This window comes from Salarias fasciatus, chromosome 6 (assembly GCF_902148845.1).
Source record: "Salarias fasciatus chromosome 6, fSalaFa1.1, whole genome shotgun sequence".
Classification (NCBI taxonomy): domain Eukaryota; kingdom Metazoa; phylum Chordata; class Actinopteri; order Blenniiformes; family Blenniidae; genus Salarias; species Salarias fasciatus.
In genome coordinates this window covers 17,112,109-17,131,764 of record NC_043750.1, presented here as the reverse complement: position 1 = coordinate 17,131,764, position 19,656 = coordinate 17,112,109, and the positions used below count along the sequence as shown (strand labels likewise).

At 41.1% G+C, this 19,656-nt stretch overlaps 2 protein-coding genes across 2 annotated transcripts in view; one reads left to right on the top strand and one right to left on the bottom strand.

Annotated features, from left to right (window-relative positions):
• The window catches only part of ctnna2 (catenin (cadherin-associated protein), alpha 2), a 343,169-nt gene that overhangs the window by 123,166 nt on the left and 200,347 nt on the right, over nucleotides 1-19,656 (bottom strand). The window lies entirely within an intron of this gene.
• lrrtm1 (leucine rich repeat transmembrane neuronal 1) lies at nucleotides 15,181-18,509 on the top strand. The gene has a single exon (XM_030094503.1). The coding sequence runs from the start codon at nucleotides 16,176-16,178 to the stop codon at nucleotides 17,751-17,753; it is 1,578 nt and encodes a 525-aa protein (XP_029950363.1). The 5' UTR covers nucleotides 15,181-16,175; the 3' UTR covers nucleotides 17,754-18,509.

The following is a 19,656-nucleotide window of genomic DNA, read 5'->3' as shown; positions in this document are numbered from 1 at the left end:
TGATCCAATTTATCCTCCAAATGTTGTCCTGCATGCTCGAAAACTAAAACACAATGGGTTGGTTATCAGAAGTCCCAGATGATCAGCACAGATATAGAAAAGAAAAAAAAAAACCCTAAAACTTCACTGCCTGATGGACTCTAAAGTGAGAGAATGCAGGATGTTCATTGAGTCGGTGCCACGAGCGAAGCATTGACATCTGTGCAGATAATCAGTCTCAGCACACTAACTTATCTGCTCTGAATGTTTGTGTTTCGACAAGACAGTAGCCTGAAGTCTGGAGGCTGTAGTTAGTTAATGTGAGCTTTACTTAGCAGGTACAGACATGATGAACTGGACGAGACACAATGGAGAAAAAAAAACAATATGACACATTTTACACACATGATGAAACTGAAAATAATGATATATCCCTCAGCGTCTTGACTCTGCCTTTTCATTATTGATTTCCAGCCTAGCATTACCAGGTTTTTGACATACTAAGCAACCTTTGTTTCTTTGCCCCTCACCCAGAGCTGTGCAGACTGTGACCCTCTTATAAGGGGTAAAAACTAAGTCATAAGCTGACTTTGACCTTCACAATTCATTTATATTACAGTAGGGAAAACACTTCATTGCAGTCTACAATGTATTTGCATCTAGAAAGCTCTGCTTTCAGTATCTTGCAAAAGACTCCTCCATGTTTGGTTGGCATGCCTTTCTTGCTCATGCAGAAGGAGAATCCCCAGTGAGATGCACCAAAAACAGCAGCGCTGTCATTAGCTCCACTTGTAAACAAATAACGGCTGCCAACAACTCTGACACACTAACCCCCCCGTAATGAAGTTTTCCCAGATCAAAATACATTTCAAAGACTGATTCTCACAGGACTAGAATACAATCTGCAAGTCATGTGTAGACTGACTGGCATGTAAAAGCAAAGGTTTTCCAACACCAAAAAGTTGCATCAGCTCATCTTAACTCAAAGTTTAGAGAGATGAAATGTTTTGTTTTTTTTTGGTCATTGAGTGATTTTATGTTCATATATCAATGTATAAAGGAAAAGCCAGACATTCTTTCTAATGCATACAAAATATAAAGGTGACATGTGCCCATTGCCCTTGACCAGGGCATTCATTGCCTTTGAACTCCAGCTGAAGACCCCTGAGGGAATAATCCAGACAACCTTAGTCAGTCATTGAACACATACGGTGAGGGGATTCCCCGAGAACTTCTCTTTGTAATGAATCTAAAGAGATACGATGGCTTTAAACAATGTATCCCTGCAAAACCTGTACTGTGATTTACAGTAATAGAAGGTGGTGGTGCACTAGGCTCAGATGTGATCAGTCACAAGGGCAGCTACACACGTCTATGGAGAAAATCATTTGCTGTGATGATTTCTTTTAAAAGTGGCAGCCAAACTGACACTGCTTATTTCAGTAATTAAGGATTTATTAAGGAACCCTGTGCCGGTCTGTTTGGCAAATGTTAATGACTGTCTGGGCTGGAGCAACCTGTCTGTGAGAATTATCCACTTATTCACTTTCGTCTGACGATTTGTTGATAATTTCACTTTTGTATGGGGTGTGAATGGAATATGGCGTTGGGGAAACTATTGAACAATCCATCACTCTTTGTAGGCACGCCAACAAGTGCCCCCTCACACACAGCCACACAAACAAGAGCACACTCAAATGCTTGAGTGCAAGATTACAGTGTTTAACCACTAAGCTGATGTCAGGGTAATTTCTGCAAGTGCAAAAGGAGTTCCTCTAACTTCTCTCAGTGTGACCCCGGTCGTTTCCGTTATGGCTTTGACAAAGAAAAGTACAGCACTGAATCAAATATGGATCTAATAAAAAATCTTCATTATCATTAGCCCCATTGGTATCTAACAGCTATTAAGAACACATGAAATACCCATGAACTCTTAATGAAAATGGGGTTTGGTGAAATGTTTCTTCAATGTGACAAAGAGGAGTTTAGTAGCTAATACTGGAACTGCTCAGGTGCATTGTTGATCTCTGAGAGGAGCTCTTGGTAGGTCAGACAGCACACTTGGGGCACATGAGTCTGTTTACTCAGCTTTGCTAGTTTGACAATCCAGGAGGAATAGCAGCTCGCTGGTACAAAAGAGAACTCTACACCTCGAGCTGTGGGAGAAAAAAGGAAAATGTCTGAGGATGTTTATCAAATGTGCTCATGTCTTTGAAAAGAAAAAGAGACACTCAGGAGGTTTTCTCAATGTTTGTAGAAGGACCTAATTTTTTTTTTTCGTATTTCTTTTTGTGAATGCTGTGTCACCACTTTATACAAAGTTTACAAAATGCAAAGGCAACAGGAGGAGAGGAAAAATGAAACCCTCATACAAAGACACGCTTATACTCACATTACTTTCTGAAACAAACTTAGTGTAATTAGTTGAGTCACCTGGCCACACGTACCATCACAAAGAAATGGATGACCTTAAGTCTAACTTGAAGTGAGCTTGACCCTAAAATCATGCCTTGCTCTTTAAAAGCATTAAATCACATAAATCTGTGTTTGTTTCTGAAAAGTTTCACATTTACATATTGACGTTTTGAAAATGACGCTATTTACATGGAAAAGGGAAGTGATGAAGAAAACGATGTAGTTATTCTTGTAGAAGCACTACTGGGTGGTGTCAGTTGTGTTTGGAATAAAAACCACACACACGCACACGCATCTGCAGATGACACACCATAAACATTAACAATGGAGAGTAGATGAACAGTCACATCGACAGATGACCAGATTCAAACACCTGAATCTTGGATTGCTAATCCAGTTCCCAAAACGCAACCAGAGATTTCCATTTCAGGGATTCTTCTTAAGGTTTCTCAGGCAGTTTTGACCCCACAGATAGCAAGCGGGCAAGGATGTGGACACATACATACTGATGACTTGACTATGATTCTTGGCATAGACGTTTGTCCCGATGTTGACTTGAAGATTATCCACAGCAGAAAGACAAAATGTGTTTTCACAAAGGGCTGATGAATAAACCACAGAGGGTATCCCGCTCTGAACAGGCTGCTGGCTCTTTCATAGTGAATGACAGCTCTCTGGGACACTGGTCTCTGCTTAAACAAGCTTTCTGCATCACCACATATGTTTGCCCTAATTAACTACTACAAATTCAAGGGGAATCTTTCAAAGTAGGATAAATGTCTTTTTTTTTTTTTTTTTTTTTTGAAGGGCTAATAATTGGCTCCTTCTTTTTCTTCCCATAGCAGACATTTTGACTTGTCATAAAGAAAAGCAGAGGTGTTGCTAATGACATTAAGGCTCCATTGACTCTGTTGTGTGTCCCAGTGAAGCACAGCAACGTGATAGTGAGTCAACATGCATAATGAAATGACCTGAAATGACTGCAAAAACTTCAGCTATCTTTCATTTATGTATTTACCCTGCAGTTTTCCTAACAGTTCCTAATGCAAAACATGTAATAACTAGAATTTGGCACTCAGAGCTATATATTAATAATAATGGGGTCATCATGTCATCACTTTGCAAGTCTGATAAGAGATGTATAAATGTGTTTCTAATTTCATTAAAAATACTGCTAGTGATTATAGGTTTTGATCATTTTTATGGGTCTGTTTAAATATGACTTGTGGTCAGATCAACAATAAATGCATTTCTCTAATATAGTTGCTCACTAAGCATTATATTCTTAAATGGGAGCAAATAAAGGTCCAGTGACTTGAAAAAGGGTATAGAACCTGCAACATCTCAGTTGAGACATGACCTTCTCTACCATCTGAGCACCGTCAGAAAACATACAGTCACATCATTCATCAACGGCTAACGTCAAAAAAAAAAAAAGGAATTGTCCACTTCACTATCGAGGGAAAATGGGCTACTTAGGCTGCGCTTACACAACAAGGTTGAAGTGCAAACACACCGCTTCTGTGTACATCAAACTGCTGTGCTATATTTCGTGTGTGTTCAAGGGTCAGTTCAGAGTGTGACATGATGGATGTGGAGTGAGGTTAGGTCAAAAGACAGTTTTAGAGAACTGCTGTCACCCCCAACGGTGTGTGTAATGAATTTCAGTGTCACCCTGTCTTTTGGATACGGTGCAAGCTAATTACCACCAAGGTCGTACGTCAGGAAGAGAGAGACGGAGTTAGAGTTTGCATCATCACCTGTGGCACTTGTGTGTGAACACTGACAGATTTTTTTGGCTTCTTTTGTTTTATTTGACTTCTCACAAAAGACCAAACTAAATGTGTTGCAACATACCCCCTCTTGGGATAAACGGTGTGAAACATTGCCTATAAGCAATTTTTTTTTTTTTTTTTCACAAAGAGCAACCAGCGTATGTTAATTCTCACCAAAAGGAAAATCACAAAAAAACATTTACATGAAAAGAGAGAAAAAAAGAAGTCGATCAAACTCAAAAGGACATTTAATAAGCTATTTAGGGCTGATTGAAAACGAGATATAAAGTCTGTATTAGACTTAGGAAAACAAAAATCTAGGTTGAAGCACGGAAAAATTATATTTAATGTATTCCACATGCTGCAAGTCCACAGGAGTTTTTAATCGTAATTTGTGACAGAAGTCCGCAATTGAAGCTGTGCATAAGTTCAATTGAAGGCTTTGTCATGCTGTTATGAGCATTTTAAATGATCTCTCCCTCTTCATCTCCTCCACTCCCACACACTGTGTCCGCTGGAAGAGACTGAATAAGGGCATTTTTTTCTCTCTCTTACGCCAATCAGATTCAGACATACGCTGCTGTATTGCCATCTGAGACAAAACCTTGGATAAAATTTCTATAAATAGACTGAAAGAAGGCCAACAACTGCTTCACTGGATCTTGTAACTCTCATGTTGACATAAATGACATGTCATCAAATCTATACAATAAATATATTTAGCATGGACCGTGCTGAGGCCTCCCTCATCCACCACCTCTTCTCCACGGTCACTTTCAAGACTTTTTGATTGAATTATGCAGTGGGTGGAGTTCAGCTGTGAACTGAGGCTGAAGATACATTTTAATGAGAAATACAAGGACCTTTCTAGTATCATCAGTGCCTTTCACCACACCTCTCTAATGGTTGGTTCATTCACAGATCTAGGTCGGTGTTCTTACTTTACCTTGCAGTGGGGATGCAAGGAAATAAGGCACACGTCATTTTTTTTCGACTAAATTTACAAGTGTTTCAGCCTTTTGCATCAGAGAATCCTCTGTTCCGTGTATTCTAGTCTGCTTCATCCCAACATGAGAGAGGTCAGTGGACACATGAAGGATGTAGAGGCTTGTTTGGCTCTGGATGAGGCAATAGGCCAGAGTAGTCAGGGCTTTCAAAAGTGGGGGCATGCTGCTCCAAAGCGCTGGGTTTTGAAAATGGGCTTGGTGGCTCTCAGTGGGACTTCTGCGTCATGTGACAGCTGAACAAAGTTCCTTTGGCAGACAGAGCCGAGTCCCAGCCACTGTTTGATGTGGAGTCTGAAAGCCAGGAACATCGGAGCCAGAGTAGAAAAAAAAAATGCTTAAAAATGTAAAAAAATAAAAAATAAAAAAAATAAGACATGTAATTGAATTAAATACAGTGTATATGGAAATTCCTCCGACACACACCAACCTGCCAAATGTGGGTGAAAAACTGGCTATAGCAGGTGGCAGCAAATTGTTAGCAGGCACGGTGGCGGGTGAAGAATTCTGATCTCGCCTCTGTATAAAAGCATGTCCAACACTGAGAGCGTGACTATTCAGTGTGGTGACACGGCACAGCCAGTCAGAGTGTGTGTGTGTGTGTGTGTGTGTGTGTGACGTGAACACCTTGCTGTGGACGTTGCTACAAACCCATATTAATTCTCACAAAATAAACACAGATGCATTTCAACTGTTGACATCAGTCGTCCACCGAATACATCATTTAGTAAGCATGTTTAAAGGTGCTGTAGGCAGGATTTTGCTAGTCAATGCTAATTTTCCTGTGTTTTCTTTGGATTAAATGTTAGAGTATCCACTGATAATCCTTTAGGAGTGTAGAATAATTGCACTACCGCAAGGGTGCAGCGTTTCCATCTGTCTCTGTTCTGAGCTGAAAAGGAATCTCGACAGTTCCAGGTATCTTTGACCAATCAGAAGAGCCCCTGAGGCTCTAACCGTGATTGGTCGAGGGGCATTGGTCACATGTTCTTGTGGGAGGGGCTTAACTTGCGTAAGGGCGTAATGTCAGAGAAAACAGGACAGGATTGGCTGTGCTGGGTTTCAAATCACCATCTTAGATGGGTCAAATCACCATCTTGCTTAGGTAACCCTAAGCAAGATGGCGGAGATGCCGAATCCTGCCTACAGCACCTTAAAATGAACAACCTCAATGGTGAAATGTTCGTTTTTATCATTATTAGTACTGCTGTTATTCAACTTGATGTTAAATGTGATGCCAAAAAATCAATGCGTGGTCATACTGCCTTGACAGTACAGACATTTCAATGCTTCTATTCTGTCAAAACGTTGAGACTGCATTAAAGATCGAAATCCACCAGGGAATATTTACAAATCATCTGTTGAATTAATATTTCTCAAAGTGGATCAGGGTTAAGGTTTAAGGCTACAAAACAAAACAGTAAGATGAATAGTGTGCAACCAGGTATGCCATTAGTATCTTTAGAAAATATTTTTTATTTATTTAATTTTCAGAGAAGCAGTCTTTCACAGGCAAAGACAGTATGAGGTTCATCATGCACACTTTGAGGATCTAATGATTCAGAGTGAAAAAGGTTTTGTTTTCATGATTCATCGAATCAGCAGACACCTTTGTGCACGTGATGCAAGGCTGAAGGTCAGTGGGTGTTTGCAATCTGGCTCTCAAATGAAGCTGCATTCAGAGCAGGAAACAACTGTATGGGATCAGGAATACATGCAGAAATCCATTTCTGAGACACATTTCACACAGATGCAATTTATCATGCAAAGAAAACACCATTCGTGAACACTATCTGTGGAACAAAGCTTGTTTGAATACATGCGGATCGCTGTTCTGTGTTCTATGAAATTTTTAATTCTTCGGGGCAACATTGAAGGACGTTGATACCGATCCATATTTTGTGGAATTGCAGCTGTATTTCTCTTTTTTGAAAGCATAGGAGTATTACCTTCCCTAAGCCACAATGTTGCCATAAATTGGGGCTCCTTTAATCCAAATAAGCACAGATAATACTCTTTGCAAAGAAAAAAAAAAAACTGGTTGGCATAGCGAGCAAAGGAGTTCAAATAGTTCTTCATGAGAGGGGAAGAGGTGATGTGCTGCAGTATCGACAGGGATCCATCAACATCTTTTTCCTCCATCCTAACAACTTAATATGAAGGAAAAATGTGAGAAGTTTATATGTAGTTTTGTGAAGGTCCCGATAGGCGAGGCGATGTCTCTTCACCATGGAGTCATGATTTACCAGCAGCCACTGTGTTGCTTTTGTTTTGTTTTCTTTGTCTGCTTGACGTGTTCAGTGAGTTTGACAGCAAAGTGCATTATTTTGACTTACGACTCTTTTTTTTCCCCCTTTATCTGTGCAGACATTCACCAATCTTCTGACTTATCTGACTCGCTGATTAAAACCGCACCCTTTCTTCTCATTTTCACCAGCGGTTTCATCATTTTCTTTTTTTTAGCTTTCACACTCTGCTTCAAGTAAATTTTCTTGCACACACACACACACAGTAAGCACTTCAGTGACACTACAGTAGGAAGCAGCCAGGCAGATCCTTCAGATGGCTGTATGTCAAAGGAGACGGGGTCAAGAGCCAGATACCTTTTCTTTAACCTAACATTTGATGGGGGCCCGGTTGTCAGTGGCGGACATGAAGGTTGCACCAGTTCAGATAAAGCCGCCCACCCTGAATGTTTGATCACTACACAGTGTTTACAAAAGAATGCTGCAAACAAACTAAAAAAAATCAAATAAATAAACAAATAATAAAGTGTCAGGGGGTAGTTCTGTGGGCAGAAAAACATGTCAACCAAAGAGATAGACAACATGTTAAAAGGCAGAGGCAGAGAGGTCACAAGTACACAGAGTAGCTCAGATCAATAAAAGTGCGAGTGCAGAGAGAAGCATTCCCTCAAACTGCAAACAATTCGTCAAATAAAGATCCTAAAAACAAAAGCAAATGACTTCATTGACACACAACTAAAACTGAACAATTAAAAAGAGCCTCTAGCACGACAATACGAAGTAATCCTGTGTATTAAGGGATGTAAAGGGAGACTGATCATGTAATTTGGTTACCAAAAGACACCCAAAAAACTGGGAGCAAATAAAAGCTGATCACTTTTCCCATCTCCTGCTTGCTCTGGGGAACTATTACACTCTAAAAGTAATAACAGAGTAGAACGGAAATGTGTGTGTGGTTTAGAATAGGCTGGATAGAGAAAACAGTGAAACCAGGGGCAACCAACTCAGCCACATACAGCAGATAATAATAACACAGTAATGGAAGCTAATCAGCAACGCTGTGTTGAAATCCTGTTTTTAGCCAGCCAACACCAAAATGCTTTGTTATTGCAAGACCCACACCCACACAAAGCATTGGAAAACACTGAACCTATTAGGGACGTCAACCAACACATTTTATGAAACAAAAACACGATGCATCAGGGTTTTTTTTTTTATTTTTATTTTATTAATTTCAATAAATAAACCAGTTAAAATACTTATTATGTGACCAACGCTATACAGTGGCACAGTGAGGTCATAGGTCATTGTGAGTTTAGATAGATTTGGGAAGAAATATTTCAGGTTGAAATAACTATCTTAGAAAAGGAAGCATGTCATATTGATTGCAGTGGCCTTCTGGATAGCAGAGCTGCTCAGGGATCCCATCCCTCGCCACTCTCCCCATCTCTTCTGGGGGCTGCTCCATGAACAACCAATAGATATAATCTCCACAGCAGGTCCTGGGCTGACCCTGGTGCCTCCTCCCGGTTGGTTAGAAATGCCTGGCATGCCTCTAATAGAGCAGCAGCGCTACTCTGCATTATGTTGAGATTGAAATGTACAATTATTTCCTTTTATTTTTCACAGGAGACACAAACAGCAGCCTATAAGCTTTAAGTCCGGTGTTTAAACCAGCCAAATGGCCCCCGACTACCTCTATCGTTTAAATTCGCTCACATTCTCCATTACTCCCTGTCATAAATTACAAAAATAACAGAGGTCTCGTTAAATGCTAATATAAGTCGTATAAACACCATTTAAAAATCTGTTGACTGCTTTGCAATAATGATCACCTTGTGAGATCAAAAGGATGGTATAAAATAAGTAACCTTTACTTTTCCTTTTTTTTTTTTTTTTTTTTTTTTTTTTTTTTTAACCATGCTGTGGAGGCTCCTGTTCAATAAAGAAAGGCAACACAGCGCTTTATCAGGACCGCCCAATTTTCACAGTGCAGAGCATTATGTTTGTGTGGGGAGAGGAGGAAAACTAGAAGCAATTTAGGATCATGCTGTTACCAAAAGCCACCCCCGGATTTATTGGTCCACACAATTTATTTCCTACATCCATGATACGCTCTCTCTCAGCCCATTTTAGCCTGTTCAGGTGGATTTCTGATTCTTTCATAGACGCAGGATCCCTTCACAGTACCCTCTCCTCATGTCCTCACAGGCCACAGCTTCTCCGGGCTTGACATTCGTTCTGCCCAGTAAATCCCCTAAACATACATCAACTCGAACCTTTTGCTGGCCCCATGAAGCTTCAAACATGGGCAAATCACGCTCACGATGCTGCCGCGCACTGGCAGTGCTTACTGGAGTCAACTTCACACAAAAACACGCCTGGAGGAGTTGTAACTCATAGCGACAGCCATGTTTCCCCTGTCACATGCTCCACTGAACATTATGATGCTATTGTTTTTGCAGTTTTGTTTACCCCTGCTGCAGTTAGTATTCATTTCTTTGAAATAATAGGAAGATGGAGAGCGTTAGATCCCCTCTGTATATTGTTTTGAAAACTGGGTCACCGTCGTCTCAGTTTCCCTTTAAAAGATGTACATCTGAGATAAGTGTACGATGGTAATAATTAGAAGACGCCCGCGGCCGTTTCTGTTCATCTTAGAGGACATTTCTTCTGTTTGTCAGTTTATTCTCGGTTGCCGATTTCATAAAGGATTAATGCCATGTAGAATATCAAAGAGAATGCAAAATAAACGCCGGGACTGAGTGAGAGAGATCAACGTTGGGTCTCGCTTCACTTGTGACCCTTTAAATAAAAAAAAAAAAAAAAAATGAAAATAAAAAAATCTGAGCCAACCTCCATCTGCTGTAGGTCGCACTCTGTGGTGGACACAAAAAAAAAAAAAAAAACATCTCTCGCTGGTTCATCACCGCACCACTGACAGCCACTCTGCGGTACAAGTGGCCACACTGACCCCCGCCATAATCCTGTCCGAGATGCCCATCAACATTATCTCTGCAGTGGGCCAATTAGATATCATTTGCCTTGTTTTGCTGGACTCACACAGTCTGACTCCCTCTGTTTCAATAAATAATTTAAATGAAAGGCACAATCACAAGTGCTGATCGTTTGGAGTCTCGTCTGACCCCTGAAAGCGACGCAGTCTGCTAACGATACACCACAATAAGTGATTTCTGACGCATGACTAATAACAATGGTACAGGAATTGATTATGGATGTCATTTCTATGTTCATGTTTTGATTCATATCATGGTACCCATGTCTCTCCATGCGGAAACAAGCTTCTGTAATGTGTTCACTAGTTTAAGTCTTCATGATGAAGGTCATTGCTCAAACACATTTTGTTTGTGTGAACTTTAGAGTCTTGGAATTTAGACTTGCATAACCCGAACCATTAGCCTGACTTCAACACATTTCAAAGCTCACGGCAAAAACAAGTAAATATCCACACAAACACTGAAACACAACCACACACACACTCTTTTAAAAGCAGTATATATAAAATATAGGCCATATCCTCATCATAATTCTGTTGTATGAAATGCTTTTAAGACAGTTTTTTATGTGGGTCTGTGATTATTAATGTATGTTTGAAGCACACACACAACATATAGATAATATCTTCATCATAATTTAGCAGTATGATCTGCTTTTATGTTTAAAGCCCCACAAACACAGACAAGCGCATGCACGTACACACACTTTCTCTCACACTTGTGCTGACCTTAACACCAAAGCAGTGAGCCAAAGCTCTTTAAAGTCTTAAACTGATGGTCTGGATACTCTCATCTCCTGTTCGCTGTGTCAAGTCATTATAGTGCACCATGTCATTAGCTGATGGTGTAGTCATCCATTACAGCTGAGAGGGAATATAGCAAAGGTGAAACCAGGATGATTCCAACTTCAAGATGTCCAGATCATGTGAAGGACAATTTTTACTCTTTTTTTTTTTGTCTTTGCAACTCGATTTATCTTTCTCACTGTCAAAACAGACCTCAGCACTTTAGTGATTATAGCTGAGATATAAAACACAGACAAAGCACAGTTAAATGCAAAATCTGCCTCAAATCAATCTTTTACATTGAGGCTAATCTCATGCACCCGTGCATCTTTTTGTCTATGAAAAAAACTAACTTTGAGGGATCTTGGAAGTCACATGGTGCAGTGGTTAGCACTCTCCTTCCAGTTTGAGTTGGGCTTGCAGGCCTTTGTGAATGGAGTTTGAATGCTTTCATTGTGCATCCAAGTGCTGTAGGTGTTGAATGTTTGTGTATGTGGTTGTCGGTGGTTGTTGTGTTTATCCTGTAATGGACTAGGTGAGTACCGGTCTTGATCATAATGAGTCTGGACTGGCTGCAGCTCTGAGGCACCTCATCTGAGAGTCAAAAAAAGTGTTTTCCAGCACGCACATATTAATTTGTCTAATAAGAGTAAAATGAATAAATAAATAAATTAATTAACATAACATTATATCAACTTATGAAAAGTGAAGTGAAATAGGCACCCCCCAAAAAACATTCCATCTCATCTAATAGTGCAGCTGAATGTCAAACAAAACAGTGTTATTGTTACTTCAAATAAGTCTTCAACCTTTCCCTTGTCTTCAGCATTGACCATGTAAATAAACGGCTGCCTCGGCTTGTGCAATTACTGATTTTATGCACAAACTCAGTGGACATTTTTCTGTTTTAGTTCGGCATCAGTCGTTTCGATTTGTGCATTTATTTTAAAATGACACGTTGGGCATGTTGAGCAGGCCATTTTATTATGCATCATTTCATATTGTTTGCTGACTAATTGGCTTGTAGACGCGGTTTGTAGCGGCAGTCACAGCATGACAGTTTGATCCAAAAAATTCAGCAACAAGCTGTCTTTGGCCAGTAAAGCTCCATATCAACCATTGTCATCTCACAGTTTCAGACCGAGGCCCACAGATTTGACCATGTTTCCGTCATGATCGCTAACTGGCACGTCAAGCAGCCAAAAAAGAAAGAAAAAAAAAAACTCAACAACAAACACACACGGACGATAAGGGAGCGTTGTGAGGCCCCTGATCGCAGATGGTGTATGTCGAGTTAAGTGGTGGAAAGCTGGACTGGATAGTAGGAAAGTGAGGGTTGTTGAGTAAATGTGGCTCCTTGGTATAATTATTGTAATCAAACAGAAAGCTACACTTCCAACCAATTTTCAAGCTAGGAACTGATCAACTACAAGCACATAATTAAAACCCACTATGGTCCCACAGGGGGAAGCAAAAGTTCAGAGTGGAAGCAACTTCATACTGACCACAGCAGAGGAATGCAGGTCTGTTTAGGTCCGGTTTCAAGGGAAAACTGCTTCACTGCACAGTCATGCGAATACAAAATTGGTCCTCACCCCAACACCTTGAATTAATTTAATAGTATCAACAATGAAAAAGAGATCATCTATATGAGCAACACTGAATGCCTCTACATAGATTTGATCTCTGCATAAACTTCAAACTCTTGATAATCAACAGTGAAAAAAAGTGCATAATAGTGGGTAAACAAAACAAAAAGTCATTGTTATCAAAGATGTGAAATGGTGACAATTTCTTTTTATTTGTATAATTACATTTATAAAGAAAAAAAAGCTCTCACAATATGTTTAATTAAACTCATTCTAACTTTCTAAGTCTTTCAACCCTGCCATATATCATACCATGAATGACCACTAGATGGCCTTAGTCTCTTTCTGGCTCCAACCACATGACGTCCACACCCACCTCACCTGTTCCCAACCCACCGATGTTCTTCCATGTGCCATCTCGCCATTGTTCTTTATCAGAACAATATGTTTGTATCTAATGGAATTCCGATTGTTTATCCATTCACATTTTATATGTTTCAGTTCTTTCTCATCAGCCCGCTTCTATGTGAGCAACTACCAGCTCAACCAGGTTAACTATTAAACACTGACATCAACACATTCATTTTCACTGAATGTCTTTCAATATAAAAAAATCGGGTATAAATGAGAGAGAAGACAAAATGCATAGTGCTGACCTAGCACAGCCACCTACTTTAGATGATGGTGGTTAAACGGGCTGATGAAATCTGTCAGAGGGGATTATACCAGTAGGTGGGGAATGTTTTTGTTTAAGGGGAAGCACTGTGATGCACTGCAAAGCTGACACTTGTGCTTTGTTGTAATGTTCATGAGATCGTTGGTAAATACGGCCAAATGGAGCAGAACTTGAGGAAATCCCTGTTGCCAATGCCAAAAACAAGCTCCAGCCTAAATAGTCCATTCTCACTATATCTTGTCAGCATATTTGGCTGTGTGCACATTTTCTTTCAGTCTGCATTACGAACCTTTTACTTAGTTCTTTCACACTTTTCACAAAATAAACGAACAAGGAAGCTCTGTAAGTAAATATAGAATCAGATCACTGAAAAGGGAGGGGGGGAAGGTCAGACGGTTGGAAATTTGGCTCGTATGAGGAATGTAACACACAGCCACACTTCATTGTCTTTGGAAATAATAGGAGCACGATGACAAGGCAAGGACTGATTCCAGAGGAATGCAAAGCAAGACAAGTGTGAACCTTCAGAGAAGAATATTTATGTTATAGTTTCACGCTAATATTATGTGGCAAGCAATTACATCTGTATTCAGTGGAGAAAGCTTAGCCATAATTGAGAATGACATAGAATGCCTGGTTACAGGACAGTCTGATTCAATGAAGAATGTCATCCTCCAGTCTTGACTCATTATGCTTCAGCATTTATTGTTGGCGAGGCTAAACAATGAATTTCAATAGGCCAACATTAATTCATCACATAAAGACATGTATGAGAAGTTAATGTGCACAAGACACAAGTACATGAAAGTCTTTGTTCTTGTGTGTAAATGATGGTGGATTAAAAAAAACAAAAAAAAAAAAGTTCATGACACTAATTCTGTAACTGTGCACAATATTTTGCTCTGTCATTTATGGCCACGTCTGTTAATAATCACACACATGGCTTTAATATGGAATATTCCTTCTTGCACACTGCAGTTCTGAAATCAGGAAACTGCTTTCTTATAGCGACGTCAGAAGAGGTCCAATTCATTACAGTCAGTGTGAGAGAGAGAGAGAGAGAGAGAGAGAGAGAGAGAGAGAGAGAGAGAGAGAGAGAGAGAGAGAGAGAGAGAGAGAGAGAGAGAGAGGGGGAGAGGGAGAAAGAGAGAGAGAGAGAGAGAGAGAGAGAGGGAGAGAGAGAGAGAGAGAGAGAGAGAGAGAGAGAGAGAGAGAGAGAGAGAGAGAGAGAGAGAGAGAAAGAGCGAGAGAGGGAGAGAGAGAGGGAGAGAGAAAGAGAGAGAGGGAGGGAGGGGAGGGAGGGTCATTAAAGCTCCTGGTTTGAGCCCAGCCCATTCTGGATATGTAAATGTCTGAGGCACAGAGAAAAACACAGCAAGAGAAAAGCAAGGAGGGAGGATGCTAGTGAGAAGAGGAGGAGGGGAGCAGCATGAACAAGTGAGTGAGCGATCAAGGGAAAGAGAGCAAGAGAGTGAGGGAAAGAGAGCGAGCACTCTGAATTGTGAGTGGCTTACGACACTCAGTGAACAGAAGGTGCTTCTGCATGCGCTGTCAGTGTACTGGTCTGCTGCAAGGGATTGCGCGCTCCTTTGCTTCCCACATTTACCGCCCCTGCCTGCCTACCAGCACCAGCCTTCAGCAGCCTCTTCCAGCTGGCTGAGAAAACACCCGGAGAGCGAGGGAGTGAACGAAACCTGCGAGCCACAGGGGATGTGAGCGGCTTCTTCAATGATATGAGCTTCTGTGATGACATGGAATACTGTTATACAAGAAAACAGTGAACAGGGTTCACATCTTTAAATCCTGTTCTTTTTTTTCTTTTTTTTTTTTTCCTCTCTGTCTCTCTCTCTCTCTCTCTCTCTGCTTGCGTCCGTCACTGAAAGCATGTTTAAACGCTCGGATGGATTTAACGCTAACAAGTCAGAGATTTTTTTCCCAGAGATGGACGATAATACGTTTTGACAGATCTGCCGAAAATTAAGCAGGAAGGGTGGAGAAAAGAGCAAGGCAGATATTTTTTTAAAGATTCTTCCTGGACCTTTTTTTTTTTTTTTTTCTCCCCTTTCTCTGGTTGTCTCTTCCTCCCTCTGATCATTGCAGCAGAGGACTGCGGAGGAGCAAAAGAGACAGAGCTCATGCATGCAGACAGGGGAACTTGCACATCCTACCATCTCGCTGAAAGCTACTTGGATTCCTTCTCTTTCTGGCTCTTTCACTTGAAGAGAACTAAGACATTGTAAGCCTGCCAAGGATCTGGTGTCCACTGAAAAGGGAGAAGGGAGGGGGGGAGAATTTGTACCACAGTGGGGTCTTTTTTAGATTCGCACATAATTAGTGTTGGGGCACAAAGCGAGATGCTGAATGGAGATTGTCAGCTTTTGGATAGGGGTGAGTAGGACTCTTTTCGAATAAGATCGATCAATCAGCGACGACAGTTTTATTTTTTTCATCCCATCTCCTTTCCACCCACTGCTTGATATCCAGCGTAAGAAAAGAGACTTGCTTTTTTATTCTTCACCATTTGATTCCCTTGATGGACTAATACAATAAATACATCACTGTCTGCAGCTCAAATACGAACTGATTATTCACTAATTAAATATGATGTGATGAACTTCATCTGATAGGTGCAAAAATAATATCCACAGTGGTTCAATGGACATTTTCTCCCCGACATCCCTGGATATTTATGCTAATGGATTTCCTTCTAATTGGACTGTACTTAAAGTGGCCACTGAAGAAGCCCCCTGGGTTGATACTGTGTTCGTTGGGCATTTTTCTCAGAACTGTTCCGTTGGTCGAGGGGGTTTGTCCAAAGCTCTGCCGCTGCGACAGCAAGCTGCTGTACTGCGAGGGGCTCAACCTCACAGACATTCCCCGCAATCTGAGCAGCGCCATGGGCCTGTCTATGAGAGAAAACAACCTGACCGAGCTGCGTGAAGGCCAACTGGCGGGTCTGTCACAGCTCACCTGGCTCTACCTAGATCACAACAACATTGACATTGTAGAGGAGGGGGCGTTTGACAGGTTAAGACGGGTCAAGGAGTTAGACCTGAGCAGCAACCGGATTGAGAGTCTGCCAAATGGCACGTTCAGGCCCCTCCCAAACCTGCGCATCCTGGACCTCTCCTACAACAGGATCCAGGCACTAGAGCCCGACCTGTTCCATGGCCTTAGAAAGCTCACCAATTTGCATTTGCGCTACAACGCTCTCAAATTTGTGCCAGTGAGGATTTTTCAAGACTGCAGGAGCATGCAGTTTCTGGACTTGGGATACAACCAACTGCAGAGTCTGGCACGAAACTCCTTTGCTGGCCTCTTCAAGTTGACTGAGTTGCATCTTGAGCACAACGAGCTGGTTAAAGTCAATTTGGCCCACTTCCCCCGCCTCACTTCTTTACGTACTTTGTACATGCACAACAATCGTGCCACTATTGTTGTCAATACCTTGGACTGGACATGGCATCTTTTAGAGAAGATCGATCTGTCAGCTAATGAAATTGAGTACATTGAGCCGCATGTTTTCGAGAGCGCACCCAACCTCAAGGTGCTGATGCTAGACTCCAATCGTTTGACCTCTGTGGACCAACGCATCCTGGACTCCTGGTCATCCCTGGACAGCATCACCCTGGCAGGGAATGACTGGGAGTGCAGTCGAAACGTGTGTGCCTTGGCCTCTTGGCTGAGTGCCTTCCGAGGCCAGCGTGACAATTCCCTGCTGTGTTCAAGCCCTGACACTGCACAGGGCGAGGATGTGTTGGACGCCGTCTACGCTTTTCAGCTATGCGAGGATCCCCCAATAGAGGTAACCACAGCCGGCCTGTACGCCTCGACGAGGGACCTGGCCCAGGGCGGCTCCGTATTCCTGGGCCCATTCACTCCCAATCCTTACGAGGGTGAAGGCAGTGAGGTGGTCACTAGCTCCTTCACTGTCACAGTGGGCCATGACGACGTGGAGAGCACCATGCAGATCCATAAGGTGGTGACTGGCACCATGGCACTCATCTTTTCTTTCCTCATCATAGTGCTCATGCTTTATGTGGCATGGAAGTGCTTTCCAGCTGGAATAAGGCAACTGAGGCAGTGCTTCAGCAGTCAGCGTCGTAAGCAGAAGCAAAAGCAAAGCATGCAGCAGATGGCTGCAATTTCTACACCGGAGTACTATGTTGACTATAAACCCAACCACATTGAGGGAGCTTTGGTAATTATCAATGAATATGGCTCTTGCACTTGCCAACAGCAACCTTCTCGGGAATGTGAGGTGTGACCCTGCTTTTTCAGTAAGTCTTTTCGTGTGATTATCTGGATATACAGTGAATCCCTTTTTGGATACAGTGGGGAGGGGAAAAATGTGGGGACAGAGGGAATAACTGGATCTTCTGGACTCTTTTTACTTCACTGTGATGTGGAAGGAATTCGCTTTATGTGGCTGACTATTTTGTGGTGGATTTACTGCTACTGCTAGCTACTGCTTATCTGAAGTCACAGGGCTTAATGTGCACCTGACTCTTGGACCTGTTGATGTTCTACAGAAACACGGAGGAGTACATTGTGGGCACTGAGGCTTTTCTCTCATGGATGGATATTTGAGCTTTAATGTGTCTTTCTACTTCAGGACATTTCAATGTTGTTTAAAAAGGAACTGGGGACACACAAAGGAAGAAAAGAAGAAAAAAAATAAACCATTTGTATTATGGTACACACAATATTTGACAAGCATTTAAAATGTGAAAAAAATAATACAAAAAAAACATGTTTAAGTTTAATTCAAATGTAAAAAGAAAGTCTATGTAAAATATGTTAAAAGAAAGTGCAAATGTGGACAAAAAAATGAAGAGGATAATCTATTTCTTTTGTAAACTACAGAAAAAAAAATGTTTAAATAAATGAATTGCTATTCACAGTAAACTCATTTGTACGTGAGAAGCCTGTCAGAGAGGATGAATGACAACAGACGCAGTCTTTGCGCTCGTGGACTGGAGAGCCATGACTCTGCAGTGAATCGAACCAAAAAAAAAAAAAAGAAAAAGAGATGAAATACGAAGAAAAAGAAATAAATAAAATGGGGCAGAGGGATATCTGCATCTCATCTCCAATGTAAAATCCATGGTCTGAACTTTAGATCTCTTCTCTGTTTTAATCACATTTGTTCTTTTATCATTCATTGTGTTGGCGTTTTATCAGTGTAGTTTCTTTCCCCCGTTCTCATTGCCTATCTGTGAATCGATTCAATTGATCTATTTCATTTTTTTTTTTTTTAATCAGTGAGCTTATTTCAATTTTGTTATACCACTAATCGTGTACCATCCAAGTAAAGAAAGCAGAGTGTCAAAGATTTAAAGCTATGCCTCTCATTGCTTCTCACTCCTTGGCTGCCACAGAGGAGTGTAGCCTCCCTATAATAAATCAAGCACACTGAAGGCAAGAACCATCCAAATCATGCACATGTACGTGAATCAAACTACGATTCCACATCGTATTCACTGGTTAAATTCAAGGAAGATTTGCACATGCATTATTAGTCACTGTGTTTTTTGGTGTAATGTAAAATGTTTGTTGAATACAAGGCCATCTTGAGGTGTGTGTATATATCCTTCTTCCTCTAGTATTCATTGTGTAAATTGGTGCACTGACAGATGTGCTTCCTGGCTCCTTTTAACATGAACAGTATGTTGTGCGAAAGGGAGATGGAGGATCACAACGACTGCAGAAAGAGGGAACAGACTGCTCTCTAGTGTGCATATTCTCATACTGTGGCTGCATTTTTACCTATTGTGCACCATGTTCTGCAAACATCAACGGCAGAGACAACATCAATATACTGAATTTTCCAGCAGCTTTTCGGAAAAAAAAATGCACCACTTTACATCTTTTTTTTTAAGTTGCTATAAATTAAGATAATGTTTACAACTTGTAAATCAGCAGGAATAAACAAAACAAAATGTTGTAAGAAGTCACTGACAATCATTACGTAATTAGTCCCAATAAGAATTCAATTTTTCACAAGATTGCAAGCTGGTGTTAACTGAACGTGATACAACTAGGGAAATGGGTAAAACCCAGCTGTGTTAAAGATGGTTTGGGCGTGGTTTAAACTGGTGCTCCTTGCTGGGGGTGATAGAGAGGCTGGAAGTGAGCACAGCCTGAGAAGAAGAAATGCAGAGGATTTA